The 19940-nt window shown below is 44.0% G+C and overlaps 1 protein-coding gene across 2 annotated transcripts in view; it reads right to left on the bottom strand.

Annotated features, from left to right (window-relative positions):
- Window positions 1-19940, bottom strand: part of ITIH5 (inter-alpha-trypsin inhibitor heavy chain family member 5) — an 85834-nt gene that overhangs the window by 64217 nt on the left and 1677 nt on the right. For both annotated transcript variants that reach the window (XM_018056962.1, XM_018056963.1), the window contains exon 2: window positions 9344-9388. In XM_018056962.1, the coding sequence (XP_017912451.1) occupies window positions 9344-9388 (45 nt within the window). The remainder of the gene's footprint in view (window positions 1-9343; window positions 9389-19940) is intronic.

Genomic DNA, 19940 nt, shown 5'->3' on the forward strand with positions numbered 1-19940 from the left:
CTTTACCACTAGAGCCAGTTGGGAAGCTCCGATAACGATGGATACATGTCATTAAACACTTGTTCAATCCCATAGAATGTACACCACCAAGAGTGAACCCTAAGGTAAACTATAAACTTTGAGTGATTATGATGGGCCAATACAGGTTCATCTTTGGTTAAAAATGGCCCATTCTAGAGAATGATGTTGCCAATAGCAGAGGTGATGCCTGTGTCAGGGTAATATATAGGAAACCTGCACTTTTCTCTCAACTTCGGTTTAAACCTGAAGCTGCTCTAAAAAATAAAGTCAAAGTCTTAATGATACTTTAAACAAAACCCAGCGTAAGAATCGGGAGTCCCTAGCTTCCAATCCTGCCTCTTCTGTTAAAGGATTGCAGAAGCTGGCCGGTCAAGGCTTTCACAGCGATCACTGTTAGCCAGTAAAATACAAAGCTGCCCAAACATCCTAAGTACAACGCTGATTTAAAAGTTACCTGTGAACCTCAGAGTTATCACCCCATCAAATCACGAACACTCCACACAAAGCAGGGAGCTGAATGCTTTCTACACTAGTGTCATCTGACATTTCCCCCCAGTTTTTTCTTATCAATTTATCACTTCTTTACACAAAAGTTGAGTACTAACATAGAAAAATATCTTAAGTTTACATCTTTGATAAACAGAGAGGACAGTTCTAGCATTCTGAACAAAGCTGAGCTTCTTTTGTAGAGGGTCTCTGCCCTGTACTGTTTCTGATGTAATGAAAGATCGGCTACACTCGGTACCCTTGAGACTATCTTTGATGTCACTCTGATTTGGTCTCATTTATGAGATAATGATCAGTTAGAATTTCACTGCGACTAAAATGTGACAACGCACAGTTCATGGCTCATGGCCCCTGTTACTGGTTTCCCACAGGAGGCTGTGTTATTGACACGAACACCCCTTGTCTGGCCGTGATGGCACTGTCTGCTGAAAATCTATTAACATCAATTATGCACTCCTGTATCCCCATCCCCGAAAGCTTTCCCTCCCTTCCCGTGCCCCTCTTGGACTGCAAACACATGGAAAGAGGGCTTGTGACTTTTTTTTTCATGCACAGCTCTCAGCATGGAGTCAAAATCAAAACCAATTGTAAAACTGAGTTTTCTGAATCTCGACCAATTAAAGAAAAATATATATCCTCCCCAACAGGAAATGGTAATAAGTAGTATTTAGTTAAGTGCAACTCTACATTCTAGGATGGATTGGGAAGAAACATTAACATACAATCTGTTCTCTCAAGGTGCGGTGGGAAGAAAGTGCAAAAAAAGAGGGAGAAAACACAGGCAGATACAAGGAGGCATAAGTATTTATTTATCGGTTAGAAGACTTTCCACAGTCCAGAAGGAACAGAAAAACAGCGAAGACTGTAGGAGTAAGAAAAAGCTTTTTAAAGGGATAGAATTTGTATGGAGTGAAAGAGAACAAAACAAAATTCTAGAAACATAAGAGACACAGAAACAAGAATAAACCAGAGCCCATTCCTGGCATGAGAACAGAGCAGTTTAGTTAGAGGAGGGCGCGTGGGGTGAAGAATATTGGCCGGGGACATAAAATCGTGAGGTGATGAACCACCCCAAGGACGAGCACAGAACCTGGAATGGCAGAGGTTTACAAAAATGTGTCGTAGAAGAAAGGGTATAAAGCGGTGGCCTCAGCCTCTGCCAGAGCACAGTGCTGAAAACTCCAACATGCTTTCCATATTTGCATTCGACTCGGTATTTTGTTTAGGGACGTGGGCAGAAACCAAGCCTTCCTGCGACATAATTATTTCTTCATTATTTTTCCCTACAAAAGCTAAACAGATGGAAAAGTGTTATGAGGCAGGGAGGGTCTTAATTAGTCAGGGATCAGAGGTTTCCGTGTGACTCATGTGAGCCGTTCAAGATCAAGCCACACAGAAGACATCCCGAATCACCCACGATGCCAACTGGAAAGGTGACCGGGAGTGTCTGCCATGGGCAGTGCCAGAAGCCAGGCCACTTCCCAGAGGATTATCCTCCTGCTGTTTTATTCTGGGCTAACAATTGTTCCTCAGCCACTAGAATAAATCATCTCAGAGGTGGAAGAGAACCTCAGAAACCACCTCATCCGCTCCCCGACTCGATGGAGCTTGGCAGTTGGCTGGCTCCAAGTCCAGAGAGGAAACTGAGGTTGCTCAGCTGTTTTTGACTCTTTTCGACCCCATGGACTGTAGCCCATCAGGCTTCTCTGTCCATGGAATTCTGCAGGCAAGAATACTGGAGTGGGTTGCCATCTCCTTCTCCAGGGGATCTTCCCAGCCCAGGGATTGAATCTGGGTCTCCAGCACTGCAGGCAGACGCTTTACCATCTGAGCCACCGGGGAAGCCTCAAGTCCAGAGATCTTAACTATTAATAAACCTCAATGCTGCTTCTTCTTTTTTTAATGCTTCTTCTTATCTAGAAAAAGTTCATGCGGCTATCAATGAAGCAGAAGCCCTCCAGACATGGCACCTCCCTGAGGACTGTATTTACCACCTTGGGGAAATAATTGCCCCTCTGTAGACAGAGGGTGTCATCAGCTCTGAATTGCCTATTTACAGTAATACATTTTATGGCGTGATATTTCATTTTGTTTAGAGAGGAAACACAGCAGGCAATTATCACCTATATTCAGAAAAAGAAAATCCTATTATCTCTTAAGATAAACCATGATGGAACCCTCCTGGTGGTCTGGTGGTTAAGACTCTGAGCTTCCAATGCAGGGGATGTGGGTTCAGTCCCTGACCGGGGGACTAAGATCCTGCATGCCCGCGTGAGTCGTTTAAAAACATAGAGGACTCACTCACTTTTTTGTGGCCAAAAAAAAAAAAAAAAAAAATTTAAAGATGAACCAAGATGTTGGGAGTAGGGAGATACATACATTACTAGCTCTCAGTGAAGTAACAGTGCCAGCCCCATGCTACCTGCTGAACTGACTGTATTTTTTCTTTTCTATATCCTTTTTTCTTAGCACCAAGAAAAATAGTAATGTTTTAATACTTAGAAATACTACAGAAAAATTAAATTACTGAAAACTGGGATTGCAGTCAGCATACAAGTATTAATATATAGGTCATTTTTATAGATTATAAAGCGCTTGTTACTACATTTTATTAGCTGTGTATACTGACAGAGTTGCTGTTGTTTAGTCACTAAGTTGTGTCTGACTCTTTGCGACCCCCATTGACTATAGCCCACTAGGCTCCTCTGTCCATGGGATTCTCCAGGCAAGAATACTGGAGTGGGTTGCCATCTCCTTCTCCAGGGGATCTTGCTGGCCCAGGGATCAAACTCACATCGCCTGTACTGCAGGCAGATTCTTACCACTTAGCCATCAGGGAAGCCCTATATTGACATTACCTTCTAAAGAAAAAAAAGTGAATGTTTAGGCTGAGTGTAATTTTAAAGATTAACAAGACAGGGACTTCCCCGGTGGTCCAGTGGTTAAGAATCCACCTTCCAACACAGGGGATGTGGGTTCAGTCCCTGGTCAGGGAACTAAGATCCCACATGCCAAGGGGCAACTGAGCCTGGTGCACTGCAATAAAAAATCCCAGGTGCCAATACAGCCAAATAAATAAATATTAAAAAAAATGTAATACAGTAGAAGAGGTAGGTTTCTGCTGAGTATGTTATTGAGTTATGCTGGTGGCTGTAGGGGTGGGGTGGGTCCTTTGTATGTCCTTTCCATTTGTCTTCTGGGGTAGGAGTAGGGACTGTGTGCCTAATTCACAGGACATCAATTTTATGTTGTTATATTATGTTCTATATTCTTGATGCTCCGGCATCTGGGGATTTGACCTTGGAGAGGTTGCTCCGCCCCTCCCAGGGTCAGCTGATTCCTGGAGAGAGCAAACGTTGCCCTGTGAGCACAGCTTCAAGACAGAACCAGTCAGTAACAGCACCACCCCCATCCCAGCCGCCTACTTTGCCAAGCCCTTGCACACCAGCCAATATTCCCCCTGCCCCAAATCACCCCATGGTCAGACGCTGCAGCCCAGAGCCTGCCAAGATCATTTCAGCTATCCAGTCCTACAGTCTATGGGGTCACAAAGAGTTGGACACAATTGAGTGACTAAACCACCACCCCGTCCTATGGTTACTCGGCACACCTAACCTACTCATCAATTCCTTCCTGCAAAAACCCCAGTAAAGGCTCCTGGCCATGCTCTCCCCTCTGGCCCTGCTGCCCCGAGTGACCTGGTGCTTCTCCACGTGGCCCTGCATGCCACTCATCCCTGGGGACCTGTGAGTGTGAACCTCCTCCTTCGTGAAGGTCATTTCTGTATCTGTGTGTCTCACCACATCCGCTCAAAACAAATCTTGGCTGCAAATTTTAGAATCTCTGCTACAAAGGGGATGCCAAGAAGTGGCTCCACCATCGGGAGGTTAAAGTATGACAGCAAATTATTCTAGGAAAACCGGGCCAGTAGTTGTCAAGCACCAGGGAGACTCCGACAAAAAAATACTCCTGCTTTTCAAAAGGTAAACACTGTTGGTATCTGTGATAGCAGAGCGCTTCCTTAAAAGGGTATCTAATTAATTCAGAATAAAATCAAAGCATGTCCCGGAGGGTCCATGAGCTGCGAGTGATGGGAAGATCTCAGCTGTTGCCACCACATCCTCTTCATTAATCAGAGTAGAGAACGTTCAGATTAGTGTGGTACAGCTAGAACGTGAAATACAAGGAAACTTTGGGTAAACTAAGGCTACAGAGGCAGGCAGGAGCCAGATCACGGAGCGGGTGTGGGGTGGGGGGTGGGCTTAGACATCCTCAGAGTTAATCTGACAGGTGATACAAAATCACTGATTTTTTCTTTCATTTTAGCTGGACACTAAGTTGTGTCCAACTGTTTTGCAAGCCCATGGCCTGTAGCCTGCCAGGCTCCTCCGTCCATGGAATTTTCCAGGCAGGAATACTGGAGTGGGTTGTCATTTCCTCTTCCAGGGGATGTTCCTGACCCAGGGGATGAAACCCAAGTCTCCTGCATTGGCAGGCAGCTTCTTTACCACTGAGCCAAACCAGGGAAGCCACAAAGCCTCTGAAGACATTTGTAAAAGAGAGTGATGCGCCAGACCCATGCTGGAAAGATCATTCTGGTACTGTCTGGATGGGTAAATGAAGTCAACATTAACAAATTTATACGATACTTGTTAAAGAGAGGCTTTCAACATTCCTAGATTTCTAGAAAAATCTGAGATTATTTCATAAACAAAGTTAATAGACAAATGACAGATTTAGGGAAGAACTCTTCCAATTCAGAATACAGAGTATCCAAAACACACAGAGATCTCCCACATACTGATAAGTGCGTGCGTGCATTCTAAGTCATTTCAGTCATGTCCGACTCTTTGCGACTCTATGGACTGTAGCCTGCTAGGATCCTTCCTCTGTCCACAGGATTTCTCAGGCAAGAATATTGGAATGGGTTGCCATGTCCTCCTTCAGGGAATCTTCCCGACCCGGGATCGAACCTATTTCTCTTTGTCTCCTGCATTGGCAGATGGGTTCTTTACCACTAACACCACTTGGAAAGCCCATATTGACAATCAAGAGATAAAAATCACAAAAGAGGGATTCTTTGGTGGGTTAGCCATAAAGAATCCACCTACCAATGCAGGAGACGTGGGTTTTATTCCTGGGCAAGAAGATCCCCTGGAGAAGGAAATGGCAACCCATTCCAGTATTCTTATCTAGGAAATCCCATGGACAGAGGAACCTGGTGGGCTACAGTGTGTGCAGTCGCAGAGAATTGAACATGACTAAGCAACAAGAAAAATCTGAAAAGAAATCACAATTGAAAAATGGCTGCAGGACCTGAAAAACAATTCATGGAGGAACGCCTCTGTATGGAGAAAAGTCCAAACTCAGAAGTCAGGGGAATACACACTGAAGGACTGATATCACTGTATATTTCTGAGACTGACAAAACAAAGAGAGTAATTTCACTGTTGCTGGCGCAAATGTGCATCGCCATCACTGCGTATAGAACGGAATTAAGACAGAAAGGACTAGGAGTATTCAAAACCTAGTCTGACTACATCTATCACATTTTTTAAAAATGTATGTGCATTTTGATCCAGCAACCCTCCTACTGAAAGTAAAAGCATCCACTTACTAGAAAAAGCAAAAAGGTTTTTGCAGCAGCGTTTACAGAGGCCAAAAAATTGAAACCATACTGAAGGCTCAATGGTAGAATGCTTGATAAACTATGGTGTGCCAACGACATGGTATATTTTTCATCATCTAGAAGAAGGGACAGATTTAGGCCAGCTGAGGCACTGTTGAGAGAAAATAATAAGAAAGAAATACATTCAGATGAGAAGGCAGTTGGGTGTATTAGTGATGAGCACACTCAGAAGCCAGGCTGTTGGGACTCAAAACCCTTATTTAATCACCTCTTATGGAAAGTGTAATCCTGGATAAGTGACTGTTTTCTTGTCTGTAAAATGTGTCTGTATTTGGCTGAGCTAGAACACAAGAGATACTCAGGACAGCACCTGGCCTGTGGTCAGCATGCAGGGAACAGCAGCTGTATTTACATAGTCCCACTGTCTGACAGCAAATATGAAAAATCTCAAAATCTCAAAATGTATACAAGGGTCCCCACCTTCCTCTGCTGTTTTTTTTTTTTTTTTCCTCAGTGGTACTTATCTTCTCCATTCCTAACACATTTAACCATTTATTTATAGACTTTGCCTATCTCTGCCCCTCTTTAGAATTCAAGCTCTATGAAAGATAGTGTCTTTGCCTGTTTGCTCATTGCTGGATTCCCAATGTCTTGAACAGTGCTGGGCAGACAGTGAGGACTCAACAAAATCCTTGAATGAACGAATATGTGCATCTATGTCTTGCTGGGAGCAAGGGCTCCTCCCTTTTTTATGAATTTTTACTGAAGAATTGATGCTTTGAACTGTGGTGTTGGAGAAGACTCTTGAGAGTCCCTTGGACTGCAAGGAGATCCAACCAGTCCATCCTAAAGGAAATGAGTCCTGAATATTCATTGGAAGAACTGATGCTGAAGCTCCAATACTTTGGCCACCTGATGTGAAGAACTGACTCATTTGAAAAGACCCTGATGCTGGGAAAGATTGAAGGCAGGAGGAGAAGGGGACGACAGAGGATAAGATGGTTGGATGGCATCATCGACTTGATGAACATGAGTTTGAGCAAGTTCCAGGAGTTGGTGATGGACAGGGAAGCCTGGGGTGCTGCAGCCCATGGGGTTGCAGAGTCAGACACGACTGAGCGACTGAACGGAACTGCAGTATGGTTGGTTCACAATGATGTGCTAGTTTCTGCTGTTATACACATACATATATCCACTCCTTTTCAGATTCTATTCCCATACAGGTCATTACAGAGTACTGAGTAGAGTTCCCTGCGCTATACCGCAGCAGTCTCCAACCTTTTAGGCACCAGGAACCTGTTTCATGGCAGACAGTTCTTCCATGGACCAGGAGGCTGAGGGATGGTTTCAGGATGACTCAAGTGTGTTATATTTATTGTGCAGTTTATTTCTATTATTATTATATCGGCTCCACCTCAGATCATCAGACATTAGATCCCAGAGGTTGGTGACCCCCTCAGTATTCGGTACCCCTCTTGTGGTCAAACCAACCAGGTACCAGGTGTGTAGGTGTTGCGCCCCCCTCCTCCCCCGCCATTTATGTTCACATATTGAAGGAGTCTTTGGGCCTAGGAAAGAAAACAACAGTCTCAAAGGCCTTTGAATCATTTAACTTTGGAGAAAACAAAACCAAACTTTAGGTCCTGCCCTGATGCTCCAGGCCCGTTGCATCTATCTGGGACTTATCACCTCCTGTCCAGACACCTCCCACCCCCTACACCTGCCCAGAAGACTTATCACCCCTGCCCAACTACAAATGCCATCTCAACTAAGTGAAAGTGAAAGTGAAGTCGCTCAGTCGTATCCAACTCTTTGCGACCCCATGGACTGTAGCCTACCAGTCTCCTCTGTCCATGGGATTCTCCAGGCAAGAGTACTGGAGAGGGTTGCCATTTCCTTCTCCAGGAGATCTTCCCAACCCAGGGATCGAACCCAGGTCTCGCGCATTGCAGGCAGATGCTTTACCATCTGAGCCACCAATACCCAAAACATCCCACCTGATTAACGTTTCCATTATTGCTTCCACAAACCTCCATATAAATATGGAGCCTCCCTGATCCCTCCGGGCACTCAGCCTGGTCGTTAGGATGACTGTCGCCCCTCCTTGCCTGAATAAAGGTAACCTACTTCCGTTGAGGTCGTCTCTCCTCCTTTTCTGCCTCGGCCCGAACTATACCTTACGCATATGTCTGTCTATGATTATGTGAATATGCAGAAAAACAGAAAAAGACTGAGGGTAATACATTTGGGGCGGCAGGATTGGGAGGATGGGGGTGGACGGGGAGGAGGAAGCCAAGCAGAAAATGAGGAGAATACAAAGTCCCGGTCCAAATAAAGGTGGGAATGATTGTGACCTTGGTCATGAGCAATTCAGCAGGAATTCAGATACCAGCCAGGAGCAGGGGGTAAACGGCTTGGGCTTATGGCTTATCCCTGAGGGTGTGCAGAGGATTCCGTAGCCTCAGAGCCTGAAGGCGTGTCCCCACACTTGGATACATCACTGTACACATCGTGGGAAGGAACGACTGAGGTCATTTCAAATAAACACTTAGAATCCTGAACGTCTTCCCAAGTTCCATCTGGGAGCTTGCAGCATACACCGAGAGCCTGGCCCAACTTCTATCACACGAAGCTTCAATCTACAAGTGGGAATCCTCTGCTTGCTTTCACTGTTTGCTTCCTAACACCATCTTTATTTCTTGTGTAAGAACATTATTAAAAACAAGGAAAGGTTCACTTAGGTGTTAGCTTTTTTCTAAGAAGGTCTTTGAAAATTTCACACTTCGTCCTTATACTTTTACTGGAATAATCAGGTCTCTTTTCAGAAAAACATCTACTCAAAGAAAAAGTTTATCAAAGAAAGGTTTATAAAACCTATGCTGGGGACTTCGTGGTGGTCGACTGGATAAGACTCCATGCTTCCAATGCAAGGGGTGAGGGTTTGATCCCTGGTTGGAGAACTAAGATCCCCCATGTTGTGAAGACAAAAAAAAAAAAAAAAAGAGAGAACATGACAGTATCATCATAATAAACATTTTTTAAAAAGCTATGCTGTTTCACGTTCAATTTCTTCTACATGCAACTGTAAGGTTTGGAGTAGCTGCGAGCATAGCTATTACTTGGTTCCAAAGACACAGACTTGTGAAGGGTACAGACTTTTAAGAGAATTTATGTGACTATACGTACCAGCCTTTGCAACAGCCTGACTTGCCTTGGGATCCTGAGTCCAACCTGGAAGGAAGAAAGAGACATGAAATACGATTGTGAGGTCATTCTCATGTGAGTTAGTTACACGAAGAGGGTTAAGGCCCATGAAGACACACGAAGGGTTATCCACCACCTGAAAAGCAGTTTTGACTTTGAACCAGGAAGCACCCAGAACAAGATTAGAATTCATGCTTCTCAGACCTGGCTGGCTGCTTAACCCACAATGTCACACCACCTCCTCATCTGAGGGGTCTTACATCTATTAAGGGAGCAGATGAAATGACCAGAACAGAGTTCACTAGAATATCTGTATTCAGGGACTTCCCTGGCCATCCAGTGGGCAAGACTTCACCTTCCAATGCAGGGAGCTGGGGTTCAATCCCGGGTCGGGGAGCTGGGTTCCACATGCCTTGCAGCCAAAAAAGCAAAACATAAATCAGAAACAATACTGTAACAAATTCAACAAAGGCCTGAAAAATGGTCCACATCAAAAGAAAAATCTATTTAAAAAAAAAAGTACTTGTATTTGGTTTCCATTTATTTTTGGCCTGAAAATCAACTCTTCGCTGTTGTGTCTGTTACAATGAGTAAACATGTCCGCTTGCCTCTGATGGGTTCATTCATTCCGGTCAAAACCCCAGGAAGTTCTGAAGGCAAAACTGAACTTGCCTTGAACTTTCTTACTGTGTTTTTTCTGGATGATTTGCTATACTTTCCCACCGGCAGAGGAGGGGCACGGGGAAGTGATAGCATCCTTAGTTTTTAAAATCATCTAATAATTAACCAGCCCCTCCGGACTCATGCAGAAATCCTAGCTGGTTGCCAACCGTTTCTCAAGATAAATCACTGTTTAAAGAACAGAAGTGTGGACTCCACTGCTGTGAATAATAAGTTGGCCTTCCTGGAGGGCAGTATGACAATGTCGATCAAAACCTTGGAAAATATGCTTAGACTTTGCATAAACCTTTTTTAACAGCTTTGTAAGATATAACTTACAAACAATAAAATTCGCTCTTTTAACGTGCACAATTCAATTTTTTACAATATATTCACAGAGCTGGGCAAACCATCACCACAATCAATTTAGAACATTTTTATCCCCAAAGAAACCTTGCCTAACCTGTCACTTCCAAACTCCAGCTTTTCCGTGGCCCTCAGTTCAGTTCAGTTCAGTCGCTCAGTCGTGTCCGACTCTTTGTGACCCCATGAATCGCAGCACGCCAGGCCTCCCTGTCCATCACCATCTCTCTTTAAGTTTACTCAGACTTACGTCCATTGAGTCAGTGATGCCATCCAGCCATCTCATCCTCGGTCATCCCCTTCTCCTCCTGCCCCCAATCCCTCCCAGCATCAGAGTCCCCTCAAATGAGTCAATTCTTCGCATGAGGTGGCCAAAGTCCTGGAACTTCAGCTTCAGCATCATTCCTTCCAAAGAACACCCAGCATTGATCTCCTTCAGAATGGACTGGTTGGATCTCCTTGCAGTCCAAGGGACTCTCAAGAGTCTTCTCCAACACCACAGTTCAAAAGCATCAATTCTTCGGTGCTCAGCCTTCTTCATAGTCCAACTCTCACATCCATACATGACCACAGGAAAAACCATAGCCTTGACTAGACAGCTGTTTGTAGGCAATGTAATGTCTCTACTTTTCAATATGCTATCTAGGTTGGTCATAACTTTTCTTCCAAGGAGTAAGCGTCTTTTAATTTCATGGCTGCAATCACCATCTGCAGTGATGTTGGAGCCCCCAAAAATAAAGTCTGATACTGTTTCCACTGTTTCCCCATCTATTTCCCACGAAGTAATGGGACCAGATGCCATGATCTTCATTTTCTGAATGTTGAGCTTTAAGCCAACCCTTTCACGCTCCTCTTTCACTTTCATCAAGAGGCTTTTTAGTTCCTCTTCAGTTTCTGCCAGAAAGGTGGTATCATCTGCATATCTGAGGTTATTGATATCTCTCCCGGCAATCTTGATTCCAGCTTGTGTTTCTTCCAGTCCGGCGTTTCTCATGATGTACTCTGCATATAAGTTAAATAAGGCCCTAGGCACCCGTTAATCTACTTTGTCTCTATGGATTTACTCATCCTGGGGATTTCGAATAAATAGAATCATACTATTGTACTATTGTGGTCATTTTTTACTGGCCCTTTCCACTTAGCATAATCTTGTGTATTTATTAGCACTTCATTCTTTTTTATGTCTGAATAATAGTCTATTGTGTGGATACATCACATTGTGTTTATCCACTTCCCAGTTGTCGGACTCTAACGTTATTTCCACCTTTTGGCTATTATTTATACTGTGGAACTTGCATGGATATTCACATAGATGTCTCTGTGGAATAAGTGGAATAAGTGGAATTCCTGGGTCATATGGTAAATTTAACTTTTGAGAAATAGATACACCAGTTTGCAAAGTAGCTGTAACATTTTACATTCCCACCAGTATGCACATCTTTTAATTTAGAAATCATACTTTCAGAAATGTATCAATTTGCGGGGGGGATGTCAATACAAAAAAAATGAAAGCACGAAAAGACTTCTTTGCAACTTTTGAAACAATTGTTGATGGCTGGAAATAGCCTAGCATATTATTTAAACATGGTTTGGTTAAATATATTACGATACAGTGATTCATCAGAATACGGCTATTAAAAATAATGGTATGGGCCTATATTTATTTACGACAAATGTTAGTTTTACTGGACTTCTGAGCTGTTCACTAAATATTTCTCTAGTTGCCTGCTGGAAGGATTGCATTTCCTGGCCCTTGGTGGGAAGACAGCCACATGACTGGTTCTGGCCAATAACTTACGAATGTAAGCGGCCTTGTCACTTCTCCACCAAGGACTCGATGGAAGGTATGAGATTCTCCAGAACTGCCTTTTCTCACCTGCACGGTAAGTAGTAACATTTGAGAGGTTGCTGCCCCATCAAGCCTAAGGTCTCACTTGCTCCACTGACACCCCAAGATGGACGTCATACAAGCAAGAAAAAAACGTTCATCTAATTTATGGTTGCCAGGTAGTGGGGAGAAGGATGCAGGGAAGGGATGGTTAGGGCCTTTGGGATGGACATATACACACTGCTGTATTTAAAATGGAGAACCAGCAAGGACCTACTGTATAGCACAGGGGACTCTGCTCAATGTCATGTGGCAGCCTGGATGGGACGGGGTTCTTGGGGAGGATAGATACATGTATATGTATGGCTGAGTCCCTTTGCTGTCCACCTGAAACTATTACAACATTGTTCATTGGCTATGCTGCTGCTGCTGCTAAGTCGTTTCAGTTGTGTCCGACTCTGTGAGACCCCATAGACAGTAGCCCACCAGGCTCCCCCATCCCTGGGGTTCTCCAGGTGAGAACACTGGAGTGGGTTGCCATTTCCTTCTCCAATGCATGAAAGTGAAAAGTGAAAGGGAAGTCGCTCAGTCGTGTCTGACTCTTCGCGACCCCATGGACTGCAGCCTCCCAGGCTCCTCCATCCATGGGATTTTCCAGGCAAGAGTACTGGAGTGGGGTGGCATTGCCTTCTCCGTAATCGGCTATACCCCAATATAAAACAAAAAGTTTTTTAAAAAAGAAATGTTTGTCATTTAAATTATTGCAGTTTGGGGGTTCTTACCCCAGTTTCAGCCTGGCCTGTCCTCACTGATACAGTCAGACACACTTTGAATGATTAAATCAGGTAACAAAATGCTATCTTTACTGATCTCATTTTTTAAGTATAAGTGTCTGTATGTGCAGAATGCACCCAAAATTTTAATGGCAATTACCTCTGGATGTCTGAATTTTTTTTCTTTAAACTCTTCTGTAGTACCTTAGTTTTGTATCACTTGCAAACAGAAAAAACAATAAAGATATTTTCATTCTGTAAACTAAAAAACTGGTTTAATCATGATCCTCCTCTGATCCCTTCTGAAAATAGATATGTGCTACTGTAAACTACAATTGTAAGCCATCGTAGAGTCTCCTATTCTGCAGAACATGGAATAGGAAGAGTTAGCATAGGATTTCAGTTGACATGTGCTCTGACGCCAAATGAGAACCAGTCACTAGGAGGCTGCTGCTTTCTACTTCTAAAATGAGGTGGAATGATTTGAACGGTCCGAAGGAAACTAGAATCAGTGTCCTGGGCAAGGTGTCCGACAGTTCTGCAGGTTCGTCTCAGGCCTCTCCCTTCCTAAAATTGTGGAATCGGCTGGGGGCCACTTAAAATAACTAATCATGGTCAGAAGGGAAGCCTGGCCCTGCTCAGGTATTATGTTCGCTGGTTGATCTAAACTATTCTCTTTGAAGTCTCCTCCTTTGAAGAATAGGTTTTCCAAGAAAATAAACAAGTATTCAGGAGAACAAGAGAAGTTGGTTTTTCATTTTTGAGGTGGCTATCTGATATCTCAGGCGATCACCATGGCAACACTTGAGTCCAGATTTAGACACAGACCAAACCAGAATCAAAACTTCCTGGTGCACAGAGATTCCTGGTGCCAGCTAGGATTAGAAGTGGAAATGACACTAATGTCATCTTCATTGTTTTTAGTTAGGAGTTCCTGACCCCTTTTATTGTTTGAGAGCTTTCCTGTTCCCCTATAAGAACCTGGAAGTGGGGGTTAAGGACAGGTAACCGAATCCAGCTTAAAGGCAAGGAGTGTTCTGAATAAATAACCTCAGAGCATGGGCCCCAAATCACAGATTTATGAGATGGCTCAGATAGGAATTTCTACTCCTTCCAAGCTGAGCTTACTTCTCCAGCGCCAGAACAGATGTGCAGACCACAGTATTTAATAAGAAGTATCAGTCACAATCTTTGCCATGAAGGACCGACCATACTACCTAATGTCAAAGAAAATACACTCAGTAAAACTTACCAGATGAGGTAATTTTTATAAGTTACAAAGAAAATGGGAAAAAAAGAAGAGTTCACTACACTCTCAAGTGACCACGAGAGGCTCTACGATGGAGGGATGGCTTGAAGTCGGTGTGTAGAATGTTGGTTGGAGTGGAATAAAGGGGGAAGACAAATTTAAAGAGAATCAGGTTCAACATGAGAACCATGCGAGAAATCACTCATTATCTGCCTCTTCAACTCACATGGACCAAGCAGCATTTACCACCAGAACGAGCGTGGGTGGCTGAAGACTGCCTTTGCACCAAGAATATAGCAATAACCCCATCAGAGCTGGGGGACTGGAATCCCCATCTATCCCACCATCAGACGGTCCAACTGCAGGTGAAAAACAGCTTAATGTTCATCATCTGGATAAAAGAGATGGTATTTTCCCCCCAGGATCAATCACAGGGTTGGATCAGGACCAGGAGGGAAGAGAAAGCATTCCAGAAAGTCCACAGATGGGGAAGAGCGTGGGAAGGGAGGAGAGGAGTGAGGGGTATTCGAAATACACACCGTATACACATTCCCTTTAGGGATGGGTGCTTTCATGACCTGGGTTCACTGAACGAGAGACAGAAAGGCCGGATTCAAGCCCTCATTCCTTCCGAGCTCTGCCACCAGCTCTGTCGCCCTAGGTTCCATCACAGAGCCAGGAGTGGCTGCACTGAGGCCAGTCTCAGCCACACACCATCAAATGGCTGAAGACATGAGCTCCTTATCTACCCATTGGCCTGCATCTCCCAAGGACATTCTGAAGCCAAGACCAGGAACTCAGCTGCCTCAGAGACCTGGCCAGGACCTGACACCGACCCCAGGGTGACATGCTGGACGGCATGGGAGATGCCACCCATCACCTGGGCTGAGGACACTCAGTCTTCGAAGAGCCTCATTCTGGGAATTCTCTATCACTGACACAAAAGTCTTCTTTCGGAGAAATGGGGCTGCACGTTGTTCAGCTACGTGCCACGTGCCATGTGAGCTACCCATAACCTCAGCAATGGGAGAAGAAACTTTATCTGGGGTTGGGTGGGGGGTTGGGTGGGTTGAAATTTCAAACAATTTCCAGGCAGCCGGGAAAACAGTAACAAAACCCAAACCAACCAGCCTTAGGTGAATCACCCTGTTGCTTTCAATCTGTGAGAAACAAGGGACACGGACCTGGCTTGTGGGAAGATAATGAAGAGGTCGGGGACCCTCCCAGCAGGAAACAAAAAAAAGCTCAGGTCTCCATCCGATGGCTCCATCTTCCTAAACCGACCATCTGTTCCTTAGATACTGAAAGCTTGCAGGGGACTTCCCTGGTGGTCCAGGAGTTAAGACCTCCAATGCAGGAGGTGTGGGTTCAATCCCTCGTTGGGGAGCTGAGATCCCACGTGCCTCGTTGCCAAAAAACCAAAACATAAAACAGAAGCAATATGGTAATAAAGTCAATAAAAAATTAAAAAGAGAAAGCTTGCAGGACTTTCAGCTGGACCTCTGACAGCATGTGGGCAGGGCTCCTTTACCTTAGAGCATCCAGGACTTTGGGGGAGTGTGTGTTAGAAACACAAGGTCACACAGGACTCATCATTCAGCTCTTAGGACTCCCCCCTCTTCTCCTCAATCCCACCCCCAGAGAAACCAGACACGGCTAGTTCAGAAGTGAGCCAATCTCTGGAATCTCTCCCACAATATCCTTCTTCCCCATCCAGCCTTACAACTCCACTGAAACAATCACAGCCGTGCACATAAAGGAGATATGATTGAGTGGTCTGGGGCTCACAAGATCTTGCCTTGACTTTACTTTTTGAAGAATTAAAAAAATTGTCTTGATTTTCTGTTTTCCCAAATGCAAAGTGGTAGATTACAAAAGTTAAAAGTGCAGAAATGCTCAGTTCAGGCACTTACAAACAGATCACCACAATGAATGTGTTACTGGAAGCAGAGGCTCAACACTATCTGTGTGCCAGGAGATAAAAGTTAAAAGTCATCCTTAAACAGACCACATCAAGTTGTAAATATGAAAGTGGTGCCGTCTTTGGAGGAGTCACTGAAAGCACAGCTTGGCAGTCAGGGCACTTGGGTTCTAATTCAGGCTCTGAAATATCCCCTTGGGCGCATCACTGCCCCTGGGGGGATTTCCAAGGTTCTTCTCCTTGGAGAGGAAGCTTGCTGAGGCTTTCCTTGCAGTGGTAGGGATTCAACCAGGCTGTTCATAAATAATAAAAATGGCTCATGAGACCTGAGTCTTACTATATGTAAGTGCTTTATCTGACAGAGTGGGTTGATTATTTTTTATTTAATAGTTTATTATTACTTAGAAGCTGATGAAAGGTAAGCATCAGGATCCCCCACTTGCACAGTCCCTTAACAATGATGATGGGTTTCCTTAGTGGCTCAGTAGTAAAGAATCCGCCTGCCAGTGCAGAAGATACAGGATCGATCCCTGGTCCAGGAAAATCCCACATGCCACAGGGCAACTAAGCCGCTTCGCCACTGCTACTGAGCCTGTTCTCTGCGGCCCGTGCTCTGCAAGAGAAGCCGCCACAGTGAGAAGCCCTCGCACCAAGCTAGGGAAAAGCCTGAGCAGCAGTGAAGACCTGGAGGAGCCGAAAATAAATAAATAAATTGCAAAAAAAAAAAAAAAAAAAGTCTGAGAAAAAACAGTTATTCTAAAAGTATGTTGCTTGTCAGTCTGTCAAAATGTGTCGTTTGTTGTGATTTATCATTCTAAATAACTGTTCAAGGGCACTCAAAGCCAGTGTACTGGGACAACCCTGACGGATGGGATGGGGAGGGAGGTGGGAGGGGGTTCAGGATGGGGGACACAAGTACACCCATGGCTGCTTCATGTCAGTGGATGGCAAAAACCACTGCAATACTGTAAAGTAATTAGCCTCCAATTAAAATAAATAAATTAATTAAAAAAATAAATAAATAACTTCATTTTAGCACAGAATATTGTCAAGAAGTCTTTTCCAATTATGTAAACTTGATTCCCCTCTCAAAAATTTAGATCCACCCCTGCCTATGAGGTAGGAACCATGAACAATGCTAGCTTCCAGATGATGAAAGAGACCCAGAGATGTTAAGTTACTTGCCCAAGTACACACAGCCAGTAGGCCAGTGGGATCCAGATTTGAACCCAGGCAGCCTGGTTCCACTTGGAATGTTGTTAACTATATACTTTATTACTTCTTATAATTTTTATATAGAGCTCCTAGAAAACTCTCCGTGAAACTCAATACCTGGTAGCTACTATTACTCTGTAAATTAAAAACTGTTTTTGCAATAATGGGGATGCAGTTCCATCCTTATTTAAAGAAAGCATATCAATTTGAAAGCACACTGATTTTATATAAGACATTTGCTTTTTTAAAACATGCAGTTACTTTTATTTTAAAAAATTATTTATTTACGGTTGCACCGGGTCTTCATTGCTGCACAAGGTTCCTCCTCTAGTTTCAGCAAGCGGGGCGACTCTAGTTGTGGTATGCAGGCTTCTCATTGTGTTGGCTTCCCTTGTGGTAGAGCACGGGCTCTAGCGAGTGTGGGCTTCACTAGTTTCAGAACATGGGCTCAGTATTTGTAACTTTCGGGCTGTGGAGCACAGGCTCAGTAGCTGTGGCCCAAAGCACGTGGGATCTTCCCGGATCAGGGGTGGAACCCTCATCTCCAGCATCGGCAGGCAGATCCTTTACCACTGAGTCACCAGGGAAGACCAAGACTTCCTTTTTAATCTTAATTTCCTGAAAGATGCTTTCAAAGCTGTATCAGTCTCAATGTGGTCCATGCATTGCCCACATCAGGACCATCGGGGTCCCACCCAAACCTAGTGGATGGAAATTGATGGGAGTAAGGCTCAGGAATCTGAATTCTTAAAGAGCCCCTGAGTGTCTTTCTGCAAGATGAAGTTTCAAAACCACTGCAGACAGTGGGTTTATTACACTACGGGTAATACTGTTTATAGATGAGGTGTGGGGGAAGAAGCATCTTGAATCCAGCATATATTAGTAATATTTTCAGTTAAAGACAAGTAATAGGAATTACAACGCAGGCTACCAGGCAAATTCAGGTACCTTAAAATTCACAAGCTCACTGACATCTAAAAATTGTTTGTGCTCAGTTGCTCAGTCATGTCTGACTCTGCAATCCCATGGACTGTAGCTCAACAGGCTCCTCTGTCCATGCTGATTCTCCAGGCAAGAATACTGGAATGGGTTGCCATTCCTACCATTTCCTACTCCAGGGGACCTTCCCAATTCAGGGATGGAACCCGAGTCTCCCGCATCTCCTACTTTGGCAGGCAGATTCTTTACCATCAAGCCGCCTGGAAAGCTCTGAAAGCGGTTCACCAAATGCCACATGTGGAATTAAAATATGACAAATGAACCTGTCTATATGAAACACCAACAGAGTCAGGGACATAGAGAATAGACTGATGGTTGCCAAGGAGGAGGGGGGTGGGAGAGGGTTGGACTGGGAGTTTGGGGTTAGCAGATGCCAACTATTAGCTACAGAATGGATACACACGGGTCTTACTGTATAGCACAAGGGAACTATATTCAACACCCTGTAACAAACCATAATGCAAAAGAATATGGAAGAAGAATACGGGACTTCCTTGCGAGTCCCGAGGTTAAGACCGTGTTGCCAATGCAGGGGGTGTGGGTTCGATCCCCTGGTTGGGGAGCTAAGATCCTTGCGGTGTGGCCAAAAGATTAAAAAAAAAAAAGAAAAAGTAAAACACAAATAAGTCACAGTACAGTGACCCAATCAAATTATATAATAATAAAGAATGTACATATATATAACTGAATCACTTTGCTATACAGCAGAAACTAATACAACTGTATTGTAATTCAACTAAAATTCAATAAAAGCAAATTGTAAAAAATGGTACACATATAATTTTGAAGGCCATAATTATTGAGACCGCAACATTAACTGCATTGCCAAGGCATTGTTCAAAGTATATTAATTAATCTTCAGAATCCTTTAATTAAGTAATCTAGTCACCCCCATCCTCGAGATGGGTAAATAGAGGCTCGTAGATGTGAATTAGGGCTTCCCAGGTGGCGTTAGTGATAAAGAAACTGCCTGACAATGCAGGAGACACAGGTTCGATCCCTGGGTCGGAGGGCATGGCAACTCACTCCACTATGCAAACCTGAAGAATCCCATGGACTGAGAAGCCTGGTGGTCTATGGTGCATAGGGTTGCAGAGTCAGACATGACTGAAGCGACTTAGCACTCACACAGATGTGAACTAACTCTCCAATAAGTGCAGAGACAGGATTCGAACACAGAAGTCTGGTTCTAGAGGCTGTGCTCTCAATTCCACATCTTATACACACAAAATTTTATTTTAAGAGGGTAGGGATAAAAAGGTAAAATCACAAATTTTCACAAAACTTTATATTCAGAGTTTTTTCCTGACTTAGTCATTTTCCAGAAGAATAAACGGTGTCATGGGCTGACGACAGCAAGAACTCACTAACATGGGCCAAACCCGTGTTCTTACAAGCAGGAAAGTTCAGTGTTAAGCCTACTTGGACTTGCAGATGTCAGAGCTTTAATCCCTCCTCTTAGCTCATAAACAGAATCTTTGTTTCAGTGCTTCCCACATCTTCTCCCTCCGCCCTCTAAAAAGTTTTTGGATCTTTACCCTAAATTCCTTCCCTCAGCACTTCAGTGGCGC

The sequence above is a fragment of the Capra hircus genome, chromosome 13 (genome assembly GCF_001704415.2).
Source record: "Capra hircus breed San Clemente chromosome 13, ASM170441v1, whole genome shotgun sequence".
Lineage (NCBI taxonomy): Eukaryota > Metazoa > Chordata > Mammalia > Artiodactyla > Bovidae > Capra > Capra hircus.